Consider the following 27,198-nt stretch of genomic DNA (forward strand, 5'->3'; position numbering starts at 1 on the left):
TAGGGAATGTAGTTCTGTGAAGTGCAATACAGCTTTGCTATTTTATGCTTTTTTCTCCACTGAAGTCAAGGGAAGGAAAGACTCATAAAGGCCACAACTCAATGTTTTTAACGAGCAAAATGGACCTCTAAAGGTCTAGGACTTATACTTATTTAGTTTAAAATGGGTGTTTCTAGGAGCTGCTTGAACTACCAGTATAAGGGTGAGGCAGTATGGACGAGCTGGTAAAGACGTGCATGGAGGGATTGGTGAGGGCGGTCACGTCAGGTCCTCCATCTTCATTTTCTGTAGGTCCTCTACCCTTATCCTACACCCTTGACTATCAGTCCCATAATGGTATGATTAGTACTGGTGACAACTTTAGAAATTTCTTAAAAGGCCGGGGTTAAAGTGGATTGAAATTTCGCAAATATTTTTTTCCGAACGATACTCTCTGACTACCAGGGAAACAATTCATGACAGTAACGGCCGCTCCACATAAGCACATGGGGTATTTATATTACAGATATATTAGTTCCACATGTTTCTATAGGTAGTCCTCATTATGCGGATGGGGTCCCATTTCGAGGTGATGTCACTACATTACCAAGCATCTTATTACCGAAACCCTATGGGACGTTGGTTGAGCAGAGGTAAAAGAAAAATAACAGAAACCTTAGCGAGCTATTATGTAAGTGACATCCTAATTCATCAGTCAAGAACACAAGAGACAGCGACGGGTTAACTACTGGTTAAGCCAAAATAATGTTTAACTCCGTCAGACGATCTCGAGCTGGGCTGGTCTCTCTGCTGGAAGCTTTTTAAGCCAACAATAGGATTTTTTTTAGGAAAAGGTGGGGCTGACTACTTTCATTTCCTTCAATTGAGAAAAGCCGTATCAAACCCTAGGACAAGTTTGGGAAGTTATTCTGAAAAGTGCTGACAGACGAAGACTTTAGAAATATCCCAAAGTGAAGCTTTGGTTTAGAGCCACTTAAAGTAGCACTACCACAAAAATGTGTATTCTCTGACCTGTTAAAAAGGTACATGATGTAAACTGTAGTGAAGGTAGTATCCTTCTTACCAGTGACTGTACTTTTGAGTTATAACCTCTCTTCTGATCCTCAGCTGTGTCATGTGACCAGCACTCTGATCGCCAACTTACACAGGACAGGAAGTCAGTTTTCATACACCGCTCCATATATAATAAGTCTCCATACATAATAAGTCTCCATACACCGCTCCAAACATAATAAGTCTCCATACACCGCTCCATACATAATAAGTCTCCATACACCGCTCCATACATAATAAGTCTCCATACACCGCTCCATACATAATAAGTCTCCATACACTGCTCCATACATAATAAGTCTCCATACACCGCTCCATACATAATAAGTCTCCATACACCGCTCCATACATAATAAGTCTCCATACACCGCTCCATACATAATAAGTCTCCATACACCGCTCCAAACATAATAAGTCTCCATACACCGCTCCATACATAATAAGTCTCCATACACCGCTCCATACATAATAAGTCTCCATACACCGCTCCATACATAATAAGTCTCCATACACCGGCTCCATACATAATAAGTCTCCATACACCGCTCCATACATAATAAGTCTCCATACACCGCTCCATACATAATAAGTCTCCATACACCGCTCCATACATAATAAGTCTCCATACACCGCTCCATACATAATAAGTCTCCATACACCGCTCCATACATAATAAGTCTCCATACACCGCTCCATACATAATAAGTCTCCATGTACAGCTCCATACATAATAAGTCTCCATGTACAGTCTCCATACATAATAAGTCTCCATGTACAGCTCCATACATAATAAGTCTCCATACACCGCTCCATACATAATAAGTCTCCATACACCGCTCCATACATAATAAGTCTCCATACACCGCTCCATACATAATAAGTCTCCATACACCGCTCCATACATAAGTCTCCATACACCGCTCCATACATAATAAGTCTCCATACACCGCTCCATACATAATAAGTCTCCATACACCGCTCCATACATAACAAGTCTCCATAAACCGCTCCATACAAAATAAGTCTCCATACACAAGTCTTCATACATCGCTCCATACATAAGTCTTCATACATCGCTGCTTCTCTTCAGTGAGAACCTATTCTGAAGAAAAACCCTAAATCTGAAGGTACAGAAGGGGGTGCGGTTCTGTGCTCTCCTACGGCACCATACAAATGCCTTATGCACCTAACGGTATGAGAAATCGCTCTCGATAGGCACAGCACTACATGGTTGACCATATGTTTCCGTATAATGTTCATATGAGTTTCAAATATAGAAACCAGTTTTGCCCCCAGGGATGCAATTCTTCATTCTCCATTCACTTCTTTGTGGGAAAATTGGCGACCATAGGATATCAGATTATGTAGATAGAATAGATTAAAAAAAGAACTAAATTCAAATATATGGGAGTCCAAAGAGGTAATAAAATCTACTGCCTTATATCAATGACGATGGGTGTCTAAATACGCGTTCGTGCATAATGACCGCCTGCGTCAACGTTGCAGTGACAGAAAAGAGACAGCCAGGGGTTGCAGGGGCTCTTCCTGCAGATGCGGTTGGAGGGGTAATTCCAGCAATGGCATTACAAGAAATTGCTTGTCAAGCAATTCTCTGGCCAGTGCATCCCTGTAAAGCTCCATCTCCCTGCAGGGAACACTCGTTGTTCATTAGCACAGTAACAATATCTAATTATGCGATGTGCTACATACCTGAACTGGATTACAGCCTCGGAGGCTTCATTACACTGACTATAAATTAATGATCTACACAATAATGTTCTACAAATCCAGAAACAAAGAAGAAGCAGGAGGCCCCGATCATGGAGAACCCATCTCCTCTTTACAGGAACATGCTGGAACATTTGTATCTCACTGAAATTAATATAATTAGTGAGCTCTTTCCGAGGCTGCTCCAAAAAAGAATATGCACAAGGGACTGTATGAATCCTGGCAGTGTTCAGAACGTCTTACCTCACCGCCCATATGCTGCATTACAGCTTATTAATCAACGTGTGCAGTCAACCGAGTCACATAGAAAACATACTAAAGTGTAGGCGTCGTTTCCTCGGCAAACGAAGCCATGTTGTTGGCTATGCAAACTACAGATATAATAAAAATAATTCAGCCCAGTGCACAAGACTGGAGGAATTTGAGATTGGTTGGTTGCTATGCAGACACTGTCCCTAGCAACCAGGTCTTCATCTCCAGAGGTAGAAAGGCTTGGCAGCATTAAATCAGACTTTCCTCTTACTGCCCCATTAATCCTATATAGTTTTTTATTCCGTTTAGACGGAGAACCATTATACGTTCACTCATGGTCATCATCGGGAGATCTGTTATGGTCAGCCCGCCATGATTTGGAGCAGATTGTACAATGTGAATGGGTGGGCATAGACTGGAAACCAGCTCGATACCAAAAGGGACCCAACCTATTTTCTTGTTTGTAGGACGCCCAGTGTCCCCTAAAAGGACAAATTAACCATTGATTTCATCACAGTGCCACTCCTATGTTAAGCTAAAGAGTGGAGGAACTTGAGAAACGTTGGTTGCTATATTTTTACTGTACCTAGTAACCGGTCTGTCCCGAAATATTCAGATCTTCTCGCGGATAATGGAGCAGAGATGGGGCAAGGAGGTTTGACGCCACTATATCAGACTTTCCTCTTCTTCATTAAAAAAAAAACTAAATTTAGGTGAAGAACTGCAAGTCTTGCCCCAAAAACAGTGTTTTGAGGCGTTCCAAAGCTTTATTTTTTTAAATGTTGGTAGGTATGTATACATTCAGTCAGGTGATAAGATGCTGCTCGTCAGGAGATGTGTGATGTAGATGTCAAAGTGGTCAACCGGTGTGAATGACTTAGACAAGACCCATCCCATATATTGCCACCAGGAGGTACACAGGACAAGGCAGAGAGAAATAAAAGGTAAAAACAGATGGAGAAGTAAGATCTTGTGCAACGTACAGAATATATGAGATGCCGACAACCTTCTATTCTATGGAACCAGATGATGTTTATTCATGGTGACAGGTGCACGCTCAGGAATTCTTGTCGGCTTTGCTACATAAATAGACCCTTTATGTGAACCTTCACAGTCTTAGACCCCAGAGACTCTGCAAATACTTGTAACTGTAAAACTATAATATCTAGACACAGCAGGTACATACTCCGGGACTCATGGGCGGCAATTGGTGCAAACTGTGGCACTTCCATTTTGCAACCTGCTATAGAAAAGGCTGGAATTTAGGGAATGGCTCTATGGCATTTCTGCGGTGATTTGCGCAGTCCTTGGAAAAGTCGTTCCATCTTGTAAGAACTAGTACTATTAGGCCCCTTTCACACGGGCGAGTTTTCCGTGCAGGGTGCGATCCGTGCGGCGAACGTATGGCACCCGCACTAAATCCTGACCCATTCATTTCTATGGGGCTGTGCACATGAGCGATGTTTTTAACGCATCACTTGTGCGTTCAGTTGAAATCGCAGCATGCTCTATATTTTCCGATTTTGACGTGACGCAGGCCCCATAGAAGTGAATGGGGTGTGTGAAAATCGGATGGCATCCGCAAGCAAGTACGGATGCCGTGCGATTTGCACGCATGGTTGCTAGGAGACCATCGGGATGGAGACCCGATCATTATTATTTTCCCTTATAACATGGTTATAAGGGAAAATAATAGCATTCTGAATACAGAATGCATAGTAAACCAGCGCTAGAGGGGTTAAAAAAAAATAAAAAATAATTTAACTCACCTTAGTCCACTTGCTCGCGAAGCCTGGCATCTCCTTGTGTCTCCGCTGCTGATGAACAGGACCTGGGATGAGCTACTCCATTAAATAGAGCTTAAGGACCTTCGATGACGTCACTCCGGTCATCACATGATCTTTTACCATGGTGAATCACCATGGTAAAAGATCATGTGACGTACCATGTGATGACCGGAGTGACGTCATCGAAGGTCCTTAACCTGTATTTAATGGAGCAGCTCACCCCAGGTCCTGTTCATCAGCAGCGGAGACACAAGGAGATGCCGGGCTTCGCGATCAAGTGGACTAAGGTGAGTTACATTTTTTTTTATTTTTTTTTAACCCCTCTAGCGCTGGTTTACTATGCATTCTGTTTTCAGAATGCTATTATTTTCCCTTATAACCATGTTATAAGGGAAAATAATACAATCTTCAGAACATCAATCCCAAGCCCGAACTTCTATGAAGAAGTTCGGGTCTGGGTACCAAACATGCGCGATTTTTCTCACGCGAGTGCAACGCATGACAATGTTTTGCACTTGCGCAGAAAAAAATCGCACATTTTCCCGCAACGCACCCGGCTCTTATCCGGGCAAAAAAACTCACGCCCGTGTGAAAGAGGCCTTATAGTTCTTCGGGTAAGGCTAGGGCTATATGGACGCTGATCGTTGTCAATGGTGCTGAGGCAAAAAAAAAAAAGAGGAGCAGGGGCACTTGCCGGAAAAGGAGTACAAGCCGGTGATGCAGGTATTCGTAGGTGAAAGAATAAACTTCTTTTGGCAACGTGTTTCGTTCCTCAACTTTGTCAGGCCACTTTGTTCCAGAGCCAGCAGCTGCCCCCTCCAACTTGTGACATGCTCCATCACAGAGCCTGGTTGGCACAACCAATTGAGGTAATCCTCTGTGTATTGCACCACCTGGTGCCCTTCTCTGCTCTATCAGAGTGCTCTTGTCCTTTTTTCTCTGTCACCCTTGTCTATGGTGCTGGTACTCTATAACCAAATAGCTGAAAGAGAGCTCCGCAACAGGTCACCTGACGAAGGCTCATGGTCAAAGCCGGTACGATGGCACCGTAATACAGATTCACAGGCAATCCACGCGCCGCTGTGCTGCGCCTCTATAAGGTGCTGTATTCTCTTCTAGAAAATACTTGCCAACTCTCCTGAAATGTCTAGAAGGCTCCCGAGAACAGGGAGACCTCTCAGCTCTGGCATCCATGAACACATTCAGGGTCAGTGTAAAGAAGCATGGCCTGAAAAAAACGGGGCATGATTGTGGCCCAAAAAAAAATTAGCGCCATGACCGCTTTCTAAATTTTGCCAAGTATGTCCTAGAAGCAATGATTTAAGGGGAGGATAACAAATAATGCAGAATGTGATGGAACAATGTCAGAATGTCCTTTTCTCCCAGCTTCTGTCGAATCCAAGAAAGTGACTCCATAAGAAATTGCAATGAAGTCAGTGCTTTGTAGCTACAGCCAAAAAACTGAAAATCACAACCGTCACCTCAAAACTGTGCATCGTGGACGCCTCTACATCTGAAACCTCTAAAATTATTATTTGGGGGAATTTATGGCATATCGACAATATATGCCATAAAGGCCTCGTAGTTAGGGTCCCATCTCTGACACTCACCTATCCAGAGAATGGGAGTCCTGTGATCTCCCTTTTATTGATTCATTGGGACCTCAGCACCGATATTCACCATTAAAATCAATGGATAAGTGGCCCTGCTTCCACTGAAGTCTGTGGCAGTTACGGAAAGCACCATGGACCATCCAATTTTATTCAATCCAATGAGTATGGTGACCTCAATATGACATTTAAATTTAAAGGAATTTTCTGGAATCACTATGCTCATGTCGTTGCTTACCTCATGTATATCTTCCCAAACCTTTTTTTAATCTCTCCTGACCCATTTTCACCATGTAAACCAATCCCTCTGGTTTGTTTCTATCCTGTATATAGCACTTCCTGTTGTTGTATCCAACCAAACCCATGATGCACCTCTCCTTTTTCTGCCTCAGTTCCAGCCCCGCCCCTAGCAATGCCCAGCTAGTTCATAGCTCCTCCCACCAAGCTAGTTACATAGACACTCCCCTATCACTGCCCCACCCATGGACATAACATCATAGGAGATAAGAAAGAGCTGCATGGACATGATCATGTGACCACAGACTAGAATGGAACATAGGAGCCATAAAGGTAGAAGAAATACATTACAAAATTACAGCTGCCTTCATAAATTATTATTTTAAAGGATTTTGATGCAAACTGGATTTTTTTTTAAAGGGGTTGATCACTTTTTGGGACATTTTTGGCAACCCCCCCTTCCCCTTCCTTCCCGGGCAGACCTGCAAAAGGAAGCATACTTACCTCTGGATCCCGACTCCTTTGCTTCCCTGCCAAAGCTGCCTCACTCAAGTCCTTCGCTGTAGACACCATCTTTAACACTGCTACAGCCAATCACTGGCCTCAGTGGCGACCTGTCTCCCTTGTGTCACGTGACCAGTTGTCCTCATGGCCAGTGATTGGCTGCAGTAGAATCAAAGCGGATGTTTACAGCGAGGGAGGCAGCCAGGAACAGTGAGAGACAAAGCCCCAGGACTCAGCGGGGAGCAAGTATGCTTCCTTTTTGCAGGTCTGGCCAGGAGGGGTTTGCCAAAACACCCCCAAAAGGTGGCCAACCTCTTTAATCTTCTAGTAAGATGGTTTTATATTGTTGGGTTTGTTACTGTTACTTTAATTCACCTGTCACATTTTCTTCATTGATCCTACAGCAGCATGCGCAGCTCCTGAACTTTTCTGCCATGATTTATCCTACAGACTGCCATTCCCATTGCTGCACTGCTTGCCAATGCCAGTTGCTCCAAGAACACTTCTTTGCTCTTAATCCTGGTATATAGAACTCTCAACAAACTTTTCAAAAAGTGACGAAAGTAGAACAAACCATCACACGGTAATAAACTTCAGAAAATTAGAAAATGCCACATTTCACACAGTTCCATAGTGCTTGCACCATTGTGGTGCTGACCTGTCAATCATTGATAGAACTACCCACGGTGAGCAGGAATTTATAAGAATAAAATACAAGGTAGGGTACATTCACACAACCGTGCCCCGGCTGTGTGAACAAATCGCGGTGCGGACCCACTGACTTCAATGGGTCTGCAATCCACAACATGCAGCGAAAGATAGGACATGGACCAGAAGCCCACGGAAACACTCGGAAGCCCTTCAGTGGGCTTCTGGGTCCATGCCTCCGCGGTGGAAAAGATAGGACATGTCCTATCTTTTTCTCCATCGATGCAGAGTTCACACAGCCAGTGCCCCGTTTTTTGTGGACCCATGGTCTGAGGTACCACGGTCGTGTGAATTTACCCCCCACACACACACAAACTATATATCAATCTGCTCAGCTCCTCCTGCTCTATAATATGCTGCCTGCAGTTCAGACGACATGTATAAGGTTCCCTTTAAGACCCTTTATGCATTCTACCACTTTAACAATTTATAGATAAAGATTTACTAAATACCTTAGTAGCACAGTAGTAATTATTTAAAATTCATTGAAATACAGTACGTCACCCTCATACTCTCACTGTAAAAAACACATACACTATGCAATATACATAAAAGGGGTTATGCCATGATTGAGCAGACATCATATAGTACATGACAAGCTCTTTCTAACAAACCAGCCCTGCACCTCACATGGATCCAGAGATCTCCCCATTCATTGATCGAATTGTTCTGCTAGATTAATTTCAGGTTGGCAGCTCAGGGGATGAGTCCTATCTAATGCAGCTCTGTCCCTATCACAGCTCAGGACTGGATCCTTTCTCAGGGGATGTGTCCTTTCTACTGCTGCTCTCTCCCTGTAACTATCACAGCTTCTAACAGAATATATAGCTGTGAGGCGTTATGGTGCGGTTCACCGTGACGTGTGTGCCGTGCAGGCTGGCTGCACGCCTTTTGCGTATTGGCTGCGGGTGCTTCCGTGTCTGTTCTGGTTGCCTGTGACCTGCCTGTATGACGTCCCGGAGGTCTGCCTTGGACCCCCGGCACGTGATAGAATGAATGCAAAACCTGACACCACTCTGTTCCTGTATCTGTGTTCAGTATAGCTTAGCAGAGCTGTTTCTGCGTCTGAGAGCCTAGCAGAGCTTATCTGCGTCTGTTTACCTGTACCTGTGTTCTGGTCTTGACCTTCGGTAAGAGGGTGTCAGCATGTTCTGCCTGTCCTGTTTGGCGTTCATGTCGTCCTCTGGAGGGAGGATGGAGGGGGAGGTAATGTCACGGTGCTGGCTGCACGCCTTTTGCGTACTGGCTGCGGGTTCATCCGTGCAGGCTGGTTGCTTTTGGCTGCGTACTGGCTGCGGTATCTTATGCGAACCTGCCCGTGTACGTGTTTTTTGACTGTATATGTATTTCTGTTCCTGTGTTCTGTATCCGTGTATGCTGGTTGCCAGGGGCAACGTCCGGTTCTGTTCCTGTGTATCTGTAATCCTGTGCTGATGGGGTTAACTTTCTCTGTCTGCTGTGCCTAGGTGTGTCTTCCCAGGTGCCTCGTTACCCAGCTATAAAGGCCTGTAAGCTGTGGTGCTGGGGGTCAGTTCTGTTTTGTCTGTCCTGAGTCCTGTCTGGGCTGCTAGGTGTGCTCCTCGCTTCTGTGGGTTTTCTGTTACCCTTCGGCGTGGTGTTGCCTGGTTTTGCATTGTTAGTCTCTGTTCGTCTGTACCTGCTCTGTTCTGGTGTATTTGATTGTCCTGTTCTGATCTGTTCCTGCTCTGCATGATGTTATTGTTCCTGTTCTGTATCTGCATCTGAGCGCCTGTATGTTTGTTTCATTGTCTTCTCTGGAAGGAGGTTCCTGGCTTCCCCGGAGGGGGAATCGCTAACCTGTGTGTACCTCTGGTTCTGTTCATCTGTCCCGCGGGAGGTTTCACCAGCCTGTTCCTGGCAGTTAGGTGCCAAGCATTCCGGGACCTTCCTGAAGGTGCGACCAGTGAGCCCTCGGCCCAGTCATCCCCACCATGTGGGGCTCTGTAAAGTGTGGGGCTCACTGGCTCCGCCCTCCGGGTGTTGCGGTGGTCCTCCGGTACTCTTGGTCCAGTGGTATTGTTTCCTCTTCTGTTTACCTGCTTTTCTGTCATGTCTGTTCTGGTTGCCTGTGGCCTGCTTGTATGACACCCCGGAGGTCTGCCTTGGACCCCCGGAACGTGACATGACAAGGGCGGCGAAATAAGGAAAAGAACAAACAGCAGGTGGCGCTATACATATACATTTTATTAAATGGCTGGCTAGGCTAAATTTTTAAGTACATGCAATTACAAAAGTATTCAGATCCAGGTGCTGGTTTAAAACATGTAGAATATTTTCATGGCACAACCCCTTTAACTTTTGTAAGCCCCTGCATAAAAAAGTATATACTGACATATACCAACCCAGAGTGTCCTTTCAGCCACCGTTGGTTGAATGGAGCCCTGTGGGTATGTTTGGTGTATACACCAGAAGCTTACAGTAAGTCCAATTATTTTGGCTTACAGCATACAATAAAGGCGTCCATCTTAAAAGCTCTGACTAAAAGAAACTTTTCTTACCTCCACTGATGTAAGGCCAGTCCAGGACAGCGGTCACCACAGGCATTACATGGTTGCCCTCGCTCCGGCTCAGCAAAGGTTGTAGTCTGTTAATGGGAAATACAAACAATTACAGGGGGAAGAAAAGAATTGCGGGGTTTATTTTTACAGGGAGATTAGACTAAATGTTTAGTAATGCTAATTTAATTCAATCAGTGGCTAAATATCACATCAATGATGATAGCAGCATGACAGGAGTGTGCTGATTATGTAGGAGGCAGTGACCTGCATATAGAGCAAACTTTCATTCTAAGGCCACTCACTTCATGCCATTATATTAACATAAAAACCTACACAGACGACCTATGAGGGCCACATATATTGATTAAATCAATCAACCTATAACACTATGTGCATACCCAGATCACCAAAGAAAGAGACCATATGTAAGCAAAAAATATATACTTTATTAGAAACAACACAATAAAACACATATAATGGAGTCTTACATCATTGGGTGGAGTAAAACAGGTATAAAAGAGGAACACAGGGGGGAGGGGACCGATAAATGTCAATACATATAGGGGAAGCAGCAAATGTAATTAAATACAGAAGTGTAAACGTTGCCCCAAGTTAGTAACAGAAAATGAAGGAAATAGATACTACAGCAGGTTTCCACACAAAGGCAAAGAGCCTAGTAAAGTACATAGCAATAGTGCCTCAGGTAGACCAGGAACCACATATAATCGCTCATTCAATTGTAAACAAACGCATTAACGGTCACCTCACCCATCCAGTGTCCCTCACTTACCCTGCGCGTTTCGCCGAATGAGTTCTTTGGCACCCTGGTAATAATTTCCACTGGATTGGGGGTCCCACTGAAAGCCTGAACTTCCCCTTTTTCCCCCTCGAAATGCATCCCCGATTTCCCCTGAGCTGAAGGCCACGGCCAGGAACAGTTGCTCAGAAAGGGCAAGGATTGGGGGCATATATCGCTAGGATATGCCACCAATGACATAGGCGCGGGTCCCAGAGTGGAACCCGCCCCTAAGCAAAGGACGGCATGCTTAATATGCGCGCCATGCTCTCCCTTCACTATGGGAGTTCTGAAAACAGCCAACCGAGCGCACTCGACTATTTCCGGAACTCCCATAGAAGTGAATGAAGAGCGCACAGCGCAAGCACATCCACCTCTCCATTCACCTCTATGGGAGTTCCATAAATGGCCAAGCGGAGCAGAAGTGTATGGAGGATGGACATGCTTGCGTGGTGAGCCCTCGTTCACTTTGGTGGTCTTGTTCTAGAGATAAGCGCGTGTCCCAGAAGTGGGACCCACATCTATCTGACATTGGTGGCATATCCAAAAAATATGCCACCCCTGTGTGAGGTGAGTCAACTCCTTTATGTGTCTATGGCACTGACTAAGACAGCCAAGTACAACGCCTGGATATATTCATGCTGTTCAAGGAGGAGTAGGGACCATGCTGAACCGCCACATCATTCAACTCGTCCTGATCATGGCCTTGCAGGTCAGAAATGAAGGTTGCGGGACCCCTATTTGGGAAATCAGTGGGGTTCCTGGCTGTCGTGGATAGAGGATAAGGTGGAGATACATGGCAAGTTGTCTGTTGTAGCACGGTATCCCACAGCATCCTTTTAATGCCTTACAAGAATGCGCTCCACTCTACGAAGAAGCTTGGCTCCCCAAAAGGCTGGCATTCGGTCTATGTGACATGCTTAGTGAATGCGCTGCCCGATTGGACAGATGCCATGACTAAGTCCATTAAATTAACATTCCTCAAGGGTTGTGGAGCAAGAGAAATGTCTGCAAGTAGACACCCCCTTTAAATTCGAGCAGACTTTTATTGTATCATTTAAAGAATACACAAATAAGCAGTTCTCCAAAATGAAAAGGATTCGTCTGAATACATGACCTTTTACATGCCTGCCATGCCAATGGGGTTTCTTCTGAGGTGCCTGGTCCTTCTGAAGAGGGGCTTATCTACATATATTCCCTACTGCCCGATACGATGGCTCTCAATGGCTGCAAACTATTGCAGAACGTTCACAGAATTTTAATGCATCACTGCAAAAATATAGGGATGTGTATCTGAAACTCTGTGGCTGATTCTCCACTGATCCCGAAGAAGGGTCATAGTTCCCTGTTCTCAACGGACAAGTAGCAGTCTCTTCCCATCCTAATGATTAGGAATGGGTTCCCCTATTTATCTATATAGCGCCGCCGCCAACATAATCCGACTGTCATCAGTCTGACCTCCTCTGATCCCATTGGGACTCACAATCTTAAAGCCCATCTGTCAGCAGATTCGTACCTATGACACTGGCTGACCATGTGCGCTTGGCAGCTGAAGGCACCTGTGTTGGTCCCATGTTCTTGGAGACACGGCACGTGTGCCGGCTCCTCTTACCTTGACTCCCTGCATCATAGTGATTTATAATGCTGTGAGTTCCTTTCTGTCCATCGGTCTGTTGTACTGTACTCACATGATGTGAGTACAGTACAACAGATCCGCAGTCAGATAGGAACTCACTACATTATAAATCACTATGATGCAGTGAGTTAAAGGGGTTGTCTCACTTCATTCAGTAAGTGGCATTTATTATGTAGAGAACGTTAATACAAGACACTTACTAATGTATTGTGATTGTCCATATTGCCTCCTTTGCTGGCTGGATTCATTTTTACATCACATTATACACTGCTCGTTTCCATGGTTACAAATCACCCTGCAATCCATCTCTTTTAGGGCTCTTTCACATCTGCGTTCTTTTCTTCCGGCATAGAGTTCCGTCGTCGGGGCTCTATGCCGGAAGAATACTGATCAGGATTATCCTAATGCATTCTGAATGGACAGTCCGTCCTTCAGGATGCATCAGGATGTCTTCCGTTCCGGAACGTTTTTTGGCCGCAGCAAATAGCGCAGCATGCTGCGCTTTTTGCTTCCGGCCAAAAATCCGGAACACTTGCCGCAAGGCCGGATCCGGAATTAATGCCCATTGAAAGGCATTGATCCGGATCCGGCCTTAAGCTAAACGTCGTTTCGGCGCATTGCCGGATGCGACGTTTAGCTTTTTCTCAATGGTTACCATGGCTGCCGGGACGCTAAAGTCCTGGCAGCCATGGTAAAGTGTAGTGGGGAGCGGGGGAGCAGCATACTTACCGTCCGTGCGGCTCCCGGGGCGCTCCAGAGTGACGTCAGGGCGCCCCAAGCGCATGGATGACGTGATCGCATGGATCACATGATCCATGCGCATGGGGCGCTCTGACGTCACTCTGGAGCGCCCCGGGAGCCGCACGGACTGTAAGTATACTGCTCCCCCGCTCCCCACTACTACTATGGCAACCAGGACTTTAATAGCGTCCTGGGTGCCATAGTAACACTGAAAGCATTTTGAAGACTGATTCGTCTTCAAATGCTTTCAGTACACTTGCGTTTTTCCGGATCCGGCGTGTAATTCCGGCAAGTGGAGTACACGCCGGATCCGGACAACGCAAGTGTGAAAGAGGCCTTAGCCCCACTGAAATGAATGGGCCTGCATCCGTCCTGTAAAACGGAATGCGGAATGGACGTGGACATATAAATACAGTTGTGCGAATAAGCCCTAACCGATATGCCATCAGTGTTACTGGTGGAAAGAAGCCTCACGTTAAAAAGTATTAACCCTTTAAACACGACGATTTTTCTTTATTCTTTTTCATCAGTATTTGTATATAGAATACAATGTATCCGGGCAGCATTGTAATTCTACCTACGGGAAATGTTGGATCTGTCAGGAAGAGTTTCGTTATGCAACACAGATCCTTTGATGAGATGACAGGTGCAGCGTTCTGCTCTCTCTTTAATGGGAAGAGAAACACGCACTTCGTCAAATAGACTTGCTCCATGTCTTGACAGCAAACGAAATGCATTCAAGGCAAAGTGTGACGGCCAAGCAAGCAGAGCTACAATCTGCGTCCATTCTCAGGGCGTCAAGTCAAAGGAGGACACGACGGAGTGAAAAGTCAAACAGAAAGTTAAGAAAAGCAAAGACAGTGAAAGTCTCCAAATTTACATCACAATAGCCGGGAACCAGTCTCCGACCGAAAGATTCTCAGGCGCCTGTGTAATTAACCCTTCCAGAGTCAAATTTCAACCAACTTGCCAGTGTAAAACTATCAGAGTGTGAATGAGCGATGACCTTTGATGGTCCAGTGTGCGGATTAGGCCTCTTTTACACGAACGTGTGATGGCCGTGCCCGTGCTGCAGACCGCACATTGCGGTCCACAATGCACGGGCACCGACCGCAGGCCAGCCGCATGCGTATAGCGGACCCATTCACTTGAATGGTGTCCGCGATCCCTCTGTTCCGCAAAAAGATATCTTTTTGCAGAACGGAACACCACGAAAGCACCCCGAAGTGCTTCCGTTCCGCACCGCATCTCCAGATTTGCGTACCCATTCCGCAATATGGCCAAGGGACACACACGGTCATGTGCAAGAGGCCTTAAGGGCTCATTCACACAAACTTGTGCTGCCAGTTGCCATATTGCTGCCCGCATTTGCGGATCCTCAATACACGGGCACCGTTCCGTGTGCATTCCGCATCACGGATGCAGACCCATTCACTTCAATGGGTCCACAAATCCGGAGGTGCGGCACATAAGCACGGAAAGGAACACTACGGAAGCACTACGGAGTGCTTCCTGGGGTTCTATTCCGTGCCTCTGCACCGCAAAAAGATAGAACATGCTCTATCTTTTTGCGGAACGGACGGTCCGCGATCCAGCAATTTGCAGTCCACAGCACGGGCACGGGCTTCACACGGTCGTGTGAACAAGCCCTTAATGTGTGAATGGAGCAGACGGAGGGTCTCAGGTCGATAGTTTCCCATCATTTGCAAATGGACACTCGTTTCCTAAGAAAGTTTGGCAAAGTAATAAGTGAAAGTCCCACAGCGCGCGTGTCATGTAAGGTGCTGCATATATGCACAGTGGGATAAGGACCATTTACACAAACTGATTGCCAATACAGGATCTCAGATTAGCCATATTGTTCCCTTCGCTGAAAACAAACGGAATGGGAGCGTCAGAGACAAGAGAATGCGATCAGCCCCTTCCCATTCATTTCTATGGAGCGTAGCTGTGCAACCAAGGCCAGATATCTGGCAAGCAATGGGGAACCGGGGGTCCTTGTTCTCAGAGGTGTTGGGGGGGGGGGTCTGACTCCACGTTTATAATCATCTAAAAGTGAAAAATGTGACGCTGTGGGACAAGCTCGTCAAAGTTAAGCAGTATTGTTTTAGCACCATGTAACCTTTGAGTTCAGTCGGCTGTGCTGATTCATTACATAATATATCAGTCTCTAGGAATACAGAGCTGCATCGGGGCTCCCGGTCTCAGAGACCCCCTTTAAATTATATCATTCTGTCTACCCGCAGCTGGTGCAGGTCTCGTAATACATTTGCAGCATCTTCTGACCGTATCTATTTTGCAGTCTGCAAAACGCAGATCCCCGAATATGGATACCATCAGTTTTCTGCGTCCGTATGTCTGTTCCTATTCTTGACTGCAAATGTGGACCACAGACCCACTGAAGTCAATGGGTATGCAAAAAATGTGCGTGTGTTTTGCAGACCGCAAAATACATACGGTCATGTGAATGTACCCTAATCCTGGACAACCCCTTTCACATTACATCAGTCCAGAAATACTGCGGGGATGAAGAAGGGTCGGACCATGGGAATTTTACTATCTCTAGTCATTTTATTTTTTTCCTTTTAGTGCTACTCAGCCCTGATCTCTGGTAACAATTTTACCTAATGCCGGGGGAACAGCAGTGATCTTGGTCGTGCAGCAGCTGTTGCACCCAAGGGTCGCAGTGGGATCTCAGGGTAGCATTGCTTGCGTAGAAATTATTCAGGCCACGACCACAAAATAATAGAACAGTCCTATCCTTATACGTAATGCGGACAAGAATACGCCATGTTCTATATTTTTGAGGATGCCACGGAATGGATATACTTTTGTGGCCCCAATGAAGTGGATGGGTCCGCATCTGACCCGCAAAAAATGCGTATCGGATGCAGACAAAAAATACGTTTGTGTGCGTGAGCTCCTAAGGTACAGCCACACGGTCATGTTTCCTAATGAAGTTTTGAAAGCCAAAATCAGGAGTGGATCATAAAAGGAGAGAATATATAAAGAACAGATACGACTTCTCCGCTTTCTTGAATTCACTTCTTGTTTTGGCTTCTAAAACTGCATCAAGAAACCTGACCGTGCGGAGTACATAAGGCCTCTTTCACACAAGCGATATGGATTGTGTCAGAATATGTTCAGGAAAAAATTTATGGTTTTGCACTTAAGTTCAATAAATCATTATTTTTTTCAATTGCGTTCAGTGTGTGAGGTTTTTTTCCATCCGGATTGCATGCGTATTTCACGCGCTTGAAGAAAAACTGAAGAATAAAAGTCAACATCTCCTAGCAAGTACATTGCATCCGGATGCCTTCCGTTTTCACGTAAGTACCATTCACTTCTATGAGGCCATTAAAAACGCAGAATATAGAACATGCTGCGATTTTTCCTGGAACGCAGAAATTGTGTGTGAAAACTGGACACGGACCAATTGAAAATGAATGGGTCAGAAATCAGTCTAGATGCTATGCGTTCGTTACATGCATTGCATCCGGACGTTAAATCGTTTGTGTGAAAGACCCCTAAGGGCTCATTCACACGAACGTATGTGTTCCGTTTTGTGCATTGGGGCCGCAATTTGCTGTCCCCAATGCACGGAGAACGTTCGTGAGGCCTCCGGGACCCAGACCCATTCAAATTGAATGGGTCCGCATCACTCCGTTCCGCAAAAAGATAGGAGATGTTCTATCTTTTTGCGGAACGGAACCCCACAGAAGCATTCCGTAGTGCTTCCGTTCTGTGCTTCCATTACGCACCGTTCCACATCTCCAGATTTGCGGACCCATTCAAGTCAATGCACACAGAACGGTGCCCGTGTATTGCGGATCCGCATATGCGGTCCGCAATACGGCAACGGGACACCTACGGTCGTGTGAATGAGCCCTAAGGCAAAGAAAATTCCACCGCGGAGCTTGCTGTAAGGCTGTATTTGAAAATCCACAGAATGCACAATTCACACTGCAAATCGTCAGCAATTCCACCACGACCTCAGTGTGGGCAGGCACGACCACTATATATTTTTGTTATAAAGGTGCTGCATATATGCACAGTGGGATAAGGACCATTTACACAAACTGATTGCCAATACAGGATCTCAGATTAGCCATATTGTTCCCATCGCTGAAAACAAACGGAATGGGAGCGTCAGAGACAAGAGAATGCGATCAGCCCCTTCCCATTCATTTCTATGGAGCGTAGCTGTGCAACCAAGGCCAGATATCTGGCAAGCAATGGGGAACCGGGGGTCCTTGTTCTCAGAGGTCTTGGGGGGGTCTGACTCCACGTTTATAATCATCTAAAAATGAAAAATGTGACGCTGTGGGACAAGCTCGTCAAAGTCAAGCAGCTATTGTTTTAGCACCATGTAACCTTTGAGTTCAGTCGGCTGTGCTGATTCATTACATAATATATCAGTCTCTAGGAATACAGAGCTGCATCGGGACTCCCGGTCTCAGAGAACCCCTTTAAATGATATCATTCTGTCTACCCGCAGCTGGTGCAGGTCTCGTAATACATTTGCAGCATCTTCTTACCGTATCTATTTTGCAGTCTGCAAAACGCAGATCCCCAAATATGGATACCATCCGTTTTTCTGCATCCGTATGTCTGTTCCATAAAATGTCCTATTCTTGACTGCAAATGCGGACCACAGACCCACTGAAGTCAATGAATATGCAAAAAACGTGTGCAGGGGGGGGGGGGGGGGGTCTGTCACACGGAAAGTACCTGTGTTTTGCAGACCGCAACAAACATATGGTCGTGTGAATATACCCCAATCCTGGACAACCCCTTTCACATTACATCAGTCCAGAAATACTGCGGGGATGAAGAAGGGTCGGACCATGGGAATTTTACTATCTCCTAGTCATTTTATTTTTTTCCTTTTAGTGCTACTCAGCCCTGATCTCTGGTAACAATTTTATCTAATGCCGGGGGAACAGCAGATTTGTGGGATACACAAGGCCAAGGAAAATACACAACCCGGCCTGATGAAATAAATACTCGGATAACAAGGCAGAGAGAGGAAAAGGGGCAGATAAAAATGTGTGCTTAATAAAAGATGCAGGAAGTCTCGTGCAAACCCAAATGTACACAGTACAGCGATCAGACGAGGAGCCGGGCCCCATGTATCGGGACCCCATCAGGGGAAATGGCCGTTCTGCCCACAGTGTCTCTAAACTGTGCTGGATAAATGGATGTGGCGACCATACTACGAGATAGAGGCACACAATGCATTTGCTGAGGGACCCTTTCCTAGTGTGCCCCAAGATGGTGAGAGCCTGTGCAGGACTGCTGAAGGGACACTGGCCCAGAGGTCCTTCATGGGTGAAAATCCTGGCGCCGTAATCCCATAATGGTGGGCCCATTTTTACAGCTCCATTCTTTGCTATGTACAAAACAAAACATGGCGAATATGGCACCACACGGCTGGCATCAGTGCCAATGGTGAGGCCACGCGTCATCATGTCTCCATGAACTGTACAGGGAGTGCCGTGACCGGAAAATTGGGGGGGGGGGGGTCAACGGATTCCATATCTCCCAATGGATGAGAAGCCCAAAGGTGGGACCTACACCTATCAGGTAATTATGACAGAATATCTTAGTAGGAACACCCCTTCCAAATAAACTAGCCATGTGAAGGTCACAGCAATAACCCTTAAAGGGGTTGGCCACATTCCATCTACTCTTGAATAATGTGTGTGTAAGATGACTATATGGCACTTACTAATGTTGATATTCTGCACCATTTTCTATATTTCATAAGGTATACCCCTCGATGGCCAAGTCCTTTTTGCTGTCCACAAAATGGCTGCAGATGGAGGGTCATGTGACCAGGCAAATCACCATTAAAATACACTACACCTGCACTAAACTCTCAAAATTTCAAGTGCAGATGGCAGATGTGGTGTTATATGAGTGGAGAAGGCTGAGTGATGGGTCTGGAGTTATTTTTTTTCCCTGGTCACATGACCCACCGTCAGCGGCCATCTTACGGACAGATCTCCTGTGTGGACAGCACAGAAGATTTGCCCAACAAGGGGACACGACTTATGAAATATAGCAAACGTCACAGAAACTCACCAAAGGCTATATTAGGAAGGGCTCGGTCACACGAACGTGTGATGCCCGTTGCCGTATTGCAGACCGCATTTGCGGATCCTCAATACACGGGCACCGTTTTGTGGCCATTCCACATCACGGATTCGGACCCATTCATTTTTAATGGGTCCGCAAATCCGGAGATGCGGAATGGAAGAACGGAATGGAACACTATGGAAGCACTATGGAATGCTTTCTGGGGTTCCGTTCTGTGCTTCCGCACCACAAAAAGATAGAACTTGCTCTATCTTTTTGCGCAACGGATCAATCGCGGACCCGTTCAAGTCAATGGGTCTGCGATCCCCATGCGCCTGCCCCACGGACGGTGCCTGTGCATTGCGGACCGCAATTTGCGGTCCACAGCACAGGCTTCACACATTCGTGTGAATGAGCCCTAAGTGTTATATAATCATCTTACAGACACATTGGTCAACAGTAGCCAGAAAGTGGCCAACCCCTTTAATGCATATAACAGTATGTAATCAGCAGCCTAAAATATCCTGGGATGTCGCTTCTGCGATAAAGCTGCACATCATACAGGTTGTCTCTTTTCAACATTCCCCCCATTTTTTTAGAAGGGTTCTACCAAAATTTAGCTGACCACAGTATGTCCCGCTGCTGGAATCCCCACTGATCAGCAGTGATCTGTAACCCTGGGTTCAGACCTGAGCGTTTTACAGCGCGTTCCTACGCTCAACAGGCAAGAACCAATGATTCCCTATGGGAATGGTTCTCACCTGAGCGTTTTACAGCGCGTACGATCGCGCTGTAAAACGCCCGACGCCCCAAGAAGTACAGGAGCTTCTTTGGGGCGTCTTGTCGCGCGTTCCCGTACATAGACTTCAGCGGGAACGCGTGACAATGGGCGTTCGCTTGTCTCTGTATGCGCGATTGCAAACGCCCGTACAATCGTGCATACAGAGTGCTCCTTTCAGTACGCTCAGGTCTGAACCCAGCGTAAGCGAACCTGACAGTAAGGCCTCATGCACACGACCGTGCTGTTTTTTGTGGACCGCAAACGGCGGCTCCGCAAAAAACGGAAGCCGCCTGTGTGCCTTCTGCAATTTACGGAACGGAACGGGCGGCCCATTGTAGACATGCCTATATTTTTTTGCTTTTTTTGCGGGGCCTCGGAACGGAGCATCCTTTGCGGCCCCATTGAAGTGAATGGGTCCGCGCCAGAGCTGGCAGTCAGTGCACCTAGAGTGAAATCTAGCCCGGCCCCTGACTGGAGTCGTTCTCACTCCTTCACCAGGTAAATTTGTCAGGGCTGAAGTCCTGTCCCTCGCCATTCCTAAGTGGCGAGAATGGTGTAAAAACGCCAAAGTGAAAAAATATTGTCACAAGTCTGTTTAAACATTTTCAAAAGGGAGTCTTGCAACTTTTTTTTACGCCAAAACTGTCATACTCCTGTTAGTAAATGACCCCCATTGTTATCAGCTAAACCTAATAAGCAGTGATTAAGTCAAGGTAGACCTTCCTGTGTTCTTAGTGACCACCTTGCACCAGAACATATCGTCATTATCTATCTGAGCTTTGGTGTAAATGGCGCTGCTTCACAATGAAATATAAACACGAGCGGATCATATTCCTCGCACCTTTTACTGTCTGACAATAGAATCACTTCTTTTTGTTAAATATAAGTCATGACTGCCCTTTAAACTTTGCTCGCCCCGTGAGAAACACACGATTTCTACAACTGCAGAGACTTGGCTGAAATTTTTCTCACCTCGGGCCATAGTTATTCTTGGCTGATTTGGTACAGAAATGGTAGACTTTTCTGCAACAAAAATCGGATGCGTATGAACATACCCTTAGGCTACATTCACACGTCAGTATTTTTCTATATCCCGAATTTCGGTCCGTTTTTTGCGGATCCGTTGTTCCTGAAAATGTTTCCGTATGTCATCTATTTTTTGCGGATCCGCAAAAAACGGAAACATGTATAAATTTCAATAAGCAAATAAAGTTGTTTGGATTTCTTTGAAATTTAAAAAAAAAAAAAAAAAGTTTTGGTTTGCAGGATTTAATTTCCAGGAATGGAATCCGCATAAAACGGATCTATTGACTTTGTATTGTACCAGGGTCCGATTTTTGCGGAACAGAATAGGACATGTTTTATATTTAATCGGACATGCGGAACGGAACGTGCTGTCCGATTTTTTTCCAGGACCCATTGAAAATGAATGGGTCCAGATCTGGTCCTGATCTGTTCCGCAAAAAACGGGGCTATCACAGACTGGTGTAAAATGCTGGTCTTTGATAAACAACCCCCATTGTCCCAGTGGAGGAGGGGGATAGTAAGCCGCTGCCTGCTGCACCTCTGTGATTCAATACACTTGAGTCATTTGTATACGTCATGTATATTGTTGCTTTTTTTCTATTTGCTGCTTTATGTAGAGATGTAATATTATTCCTCTGGATGTATGTGGCCCCGTAGACTCTCGCAGCAGCAGTTGGGTTATTTACAACAAGCCTGAAAGGAGAGGACATCCGTATGGCGTAGTGAATGAAGCCAGCTGAATTATTGAAGCCGGGTATTGTGCTCGGTGCTGATGACATTTGGAGTCAGGTGCAGCTCCCTGCCCTCTCCCCCTGCAGGCATCATGGCCGCTCTCTGCTGCTCTTCAGGGATTTGAGAACTAACTCGCAGGATTTGGACGGCGGTTACAATGTGACAAGTGACGGGCAGGTAAATGCTCTGCAGTCCCAGGACATTGTACGCCTTGACGATAATTACTGACAATGGTTAATGATAACCATTATGTTATTAAGGGAATTTGCTGCATCAGAAGGGACAATTTTTTAGAAATTTTTGGTTAATATTGGACCAACAATGTGCAGCGATGTATACGACTGAGATCTGCAAAAACGGAAATTCATATAATTCATTTTATAGGGGATTACCTTTAAAAAAGTTCAGACCAATGGGGTACCAACTGCTGGGACCCCCCCAAAAGTAGTCATTAAAGTCAAGGAGAGAAATGTGACTCCCCATTCAGTTCATTGACAAAACTGCGCCAAAAAGCGACACGAAAAACTGCAAACACGATTCCATGCCCAGGGTGCATGCACACAGTGGCGGAGTTAATGGAGATAGTGTTGAGCGAACTTGTGTTTTAAGTTCAGCGTCTAAAGTTCGGGTTATCGAAGAATCGCGTTATGGATTCTAAATTCCGTTATGGTCCATGGTAGCTGAAACGCGATTCTTCGATAACCCGATGCCGAACTTAAAACACAAGTTCGCTCAACACTAAATGGGGATTTGTCGAGTGGATGGATAGTCGTGCGGATTTCGTTGCATATCTGCATAGTTTGACGTGGATTTGACCCGGATCTCGCCCTTTGCACTGGAAAGGGTAAAATCTGCAAAGAAAAACGCACAAACAACTGGCATGCTGCGGATCTCAAAATCTGTGTCGCAGGTCACTGTGTACATGAGACTTTGAAAATCTCATCTGATTAGCTGCTACTGTATTAGGCCTCATGCACACGATTGTATGTATTTTGCGGTCAGCAAAACACGGATAAGCAAAAAATACGGATGACAGCTGTGTGCGTTCCATATTTTGCGGAATGGAACAGCTGGCCCCTAATAGAACAGTACTTTCCTTGTCCGTGATGCGGACAATAATAGGACATGTTCAATTGTTTTGCAGAACGGACGTATGGAAACGGAATGCAGACAGAGTAACTTCCGTTCTTTTTGCAGACCCATTGAAATGAATGGTTCCGCATACGGTCCACACAAAAAAACTGAATGGGCACGGAAAGAAAATAAGTTTGTGTGCATGAGCCCTTATGCTGAGGATTTTCCACTCAAATTTGGAAAATCAGCACGTAATATGCACCGCGTGCGGGCACCCCTTAAGGCTCTTTCACACAAGTGAGTTTTCCGTCCGGATGAGATGTGTGTAGCGAATGCATCCAAACTGAATTCCGACCTATTCATTGCAATGGGTCTGTGCACATTGTTTTTCACATATCAGGAAAAACGCTGCATGTTCTAAATTGTGCGTTTTACACTCAGCTCTGACCCCATAGAAGTGAATTGGGTTTGCATGAAAAACGGAAGGCATCCGGATACAATGCGTTTTTCAATGATGGTTGCTAAGAGATTTATTCTTCAGTTTTTCTTCACGTGCGTGAAAAGCACATGCAATCCGGACGGAAAAAACTGAAACACTGCACGCAAACGCAGACAAGACTGATTCGACTTGCCTGCAAACCCATCAGTTTTATCCTGAACAGATCCTGACGCAATCCGTACGGCCTCTTTCACATGGTCAGTATTTTGCATCAGTATTTAAAAGCCAAAACCAGAGAAAAGGTATAATAGACATATTTGTGCCATTTCTGTGTTTTGGACCCACTCCTGGTTTTAGGACTTATGCACACGGCGGTACCATGTTTTGCGGTCCGCGAAACACAGATATCGTCCGTGTGCATTCCGCATTTTGCAGAACGGAACAGCACCTAACAGAACAGTACTATCCTTGTCCGTAATGCGGGCAATAATAGGACATGTTCTATTTTTTTGCGGAACGGTCTTGCAGACATACGAAAACAGATTGCTCCGTTATTTTTGCGGCCCCATCGAAGTGAATGGTTCCACATGTGGGCCGCAAATGAATAATGCAACGGACACGGAAAAAAAAAATACGTTCATGTGCATGAGCCCAAATACTGACCGTGTGAAAGAGGCCTAAGGGCTTGTGCACACGAACGCTTTTTGCGTTCCGTATACGGGTCGTTTTTTTAGTACCGTATACGGAACCATTCATTTCAATGGTTCCACAAAAAAAACTGAATGTACTCCGTATGCATTCCGTTTCCGTATTTCCATTTTTCCGTTCAAAGATAAAACATGTCCTATTATTGCCCAAAAATCACGTATCATGGCTCCATTCAAGTCAATGGGTCCGCAAAAAAAAGGAACACATACGAAATGTACTCCGTATGTCTTCCGTATCCGTTCCGTTTTTGCGGAACCATCTATTGAAAATGTTATGCCCAGCCCAATTTTTTCTATGTAATTACTGTATACTGTATATGCCATACGGAAAAACGGAATGGAACCGGTAACACTACTGAAACAAAAAATGGAAAAATTGATCCGTTAAAAACGGACCGCAAAACACTGAAAAAGCCATACGGTTGTGTGAACGAGCCCTAAGCCTAGTTTCACACCTGTTGTGTGAATTGCAGCAGGCTATTCTCTGAAGGAACAGGCTGTCCAAATTCTCTGGATCCGGTGCTGCCAGATGCCGATGGAATGCCCGCCGGTTCCGTTAAAGGGGTTGTTTCATCTCAGACAATGGGGGCATATCGCTAGGATCCCATAGTCTTATAGGTGCGGGTCTCACCGCTGGGACCTGGACCTATATCAAGAAAGGTTGTGGCTGGAGGACTCCGGTCCGGCCACCACCAAGCGCTCCCAAGTAAATGGGAGCGCACCGTGCATGACCGGCCACCGCTCCCGTTCATTTCTATGGGCCCAACGGAAATAGCCGACCCAGCGCTTGGCTATTTTCGTCAGCCCCATAGGAAATGAATGGAGGGCGACTGCGAATGCGCAGTGCACTCTCCACCACTTTCGGGGCTCTATTCTCGATATAGGTGCAGGTCCTAGAGGTGGGACCCGCACCTATCAGACAATGGGGGCATATCTTAGCACAAACGCAACGTAGATTGCAAATCGGAATGCACGTGGAGGCATTTCCGTTCTTTTATTTTGCGGTCCCATACAGGCTACAAAAAAAAAAAAAAAAAAACGGACACGGACAAAAAATAAGTTTGTGTGCATGAGCCCTAACTAGCGTTGAGCAAACTTGTGTTTTAAGTTCGGCGTCTAAAGTTATTGAAGTATCCCGTTATGGATTCTGCTACCACGGACCATAACGGAATTTAGAATCCATAACGCGATTCTTCGATAACCCGAACTTTAGACGCCGAACTTTAGACGCCGAACTTAAAACCCAAGTTCGCTCAACACTAGCCCTAACCCTTAGCTACCACCTGTGTAGTTGCTCCTCTTCTGTTGGACTACAAGTCTCAGCAGCTCACACACTCGACGCCTATGCCGTTGCTGACAAGATGTTCCGCAGCAGTGGCTACTCAAGTGCGGTCGGACTACAATTCCCAAGACATCATGAACTGGAGGCATTTGTCCAGTTGCAAAACTGAACAGATGCAACATCGTTAAGATGTTCTGCAGCAGCAGCAGAAGCGACACAAGGCGACAACTTGTAAGCAAATCACCTGTTGTCAGACTAAGGCTAGGTCTATACGACGACATTTATCGCGCTGACAATTTTTATAATGATAGTGTATGGTGTTGCTCTGCGACTGAGACGCGACAGTTGCAAAAAATCCATTCGGTAGCAGCATGTCGCAGTGCGACACCATAGACTATCATTATAAAAATTGTCGTGCAACAAAATGTCGCAGTGTAGTTGTGCCCTATCTGTCGTGTGACACATGTCGTCGTGTAGAGCTAGCCTAATACTCCCAGCAGACGGTGAGGGAGATGGAGCCCTGCAGTTCCCACAACTCCCATCATGTATCTGCAAAAGTCTGCAGCTAATGAGACTGCTGTGGGACTACAAGTCACAGCATGGGGCTAAGGCAAGATGTTCTGCAGCTGCTGCAACCTACGACTACTGCAGATCCCAGCCTCTCAGAGTTTGCAACAAAGCACAGGTTGGTGTCCCCGGCAAGATGTTCTGCAGCAGCAGCAGGGGGCACAGCGGCAATACTCACTGATCTGCCGGAATGTCTCCTCCAGGAGCTCCTGCTGAACATGTCCGGGCTGTGGGGTCCTCAGGGAAGGTCTGGGGGTCTCTCGGTGTCGGTCCCCGGCTCCTCTCGGTTCTCACTCGCTTCTCTCTCATCAATGAAGTGAGGCAGGAGCGAGGTTTCCGTGTGTGAAGCTCCACCTCGCCGGGGACATGGAGGAGGGGGACCTGGAGGACACCGGCAGCAAGGACGCCCCCTCAGCGCCAGTCACAGAGGCGCCCACCAGCCTCCTCCACACACCTGAGCCGACATGTCGCCGACCTGAGGGAGGGGGGGCGACTTTACCTCAGAACCTCACTGCCAGGGTGCTGCCGCACACGGTTCTGTCTTGTGCGGTTTTTTGACCCCCTCCCTCCAAAAAAAAGCATAAAAAACATGCTCAGCGTTTTGTAGCTTGTTTTTTAGGTGTTTTGGGCTGCTTTTATCACAAACGCATGGAAATCCGTGCGTATTCTGCCTCCTGAATACAGACTGTCATCAGTATTGGCGTACACACCGAAATCCCACCGCCAGCAGCGTCCCCTCTGCCCCCCCATTGGCAGCTCTGAGGAATACGGAGCAGCGGCGAGAGGGCTCATGCACACAAACTTATTTTTTTCCGTCTCATTTTTTTTACAGGTCCGTATGTGGAACCGTGCGCAAAAAATAAATAAAACATGCCCTATTCTTGTCCGTTTGGCGGACAAGTACAGGCATTGTTACAATGGATCCGCAAAAAAAAACC

The 27,198-nt window shown here is 46.0% G+C and overlaps 1 protein-coding gene across 2 annotated transcripts in view; it reads right to left on the minus strand.

Annotated features, from left to right (window-relative positions):
• Positions 1-26,564, minus strand: part of PRICKLE2 (prickle planar cell polarity protein 2) — a 249,893-nt gene extending 223,329 nt beyond the window's left edge. For both annotated transcript variants that reach the window (XM_044300892.1, XM_044300890.1), the window contains exons 1-2: positions 26,439-26,564; positions 10,399-10,484 (exon numbers count right to left, since the gene is read on the minus strand). In XM_044300892.1, coding sequence (XP_044156827.1) covers positions 10,399-10,484; positions 26,439-26,480 — 128 coding nt within the window. In that variant the 5' untranslated portion in view covers positions 26,481-26,564. The remainder of the gene's footprint in view (positions 1-10,398; positions 10,485-26,438) is intronic.
• Between the last annotated feature and the right edge of the window lie 634 nt (positions 26,565-27,198).

This window comes from Bufo gargarizans, chromosome 7, assembly GCF_014858855.1.
Source record: "Bufo gargarizans isolate SCDJY-AF-19 chromosome 7, ASM1485885v1, whole genome shotgun sequence".
Taxonomy (NCBI): Eukaryota; Metazoa; Chordata; class Amphibia; order Anura; family Bufonidae; genus Bufo; species Bufo gargarizans.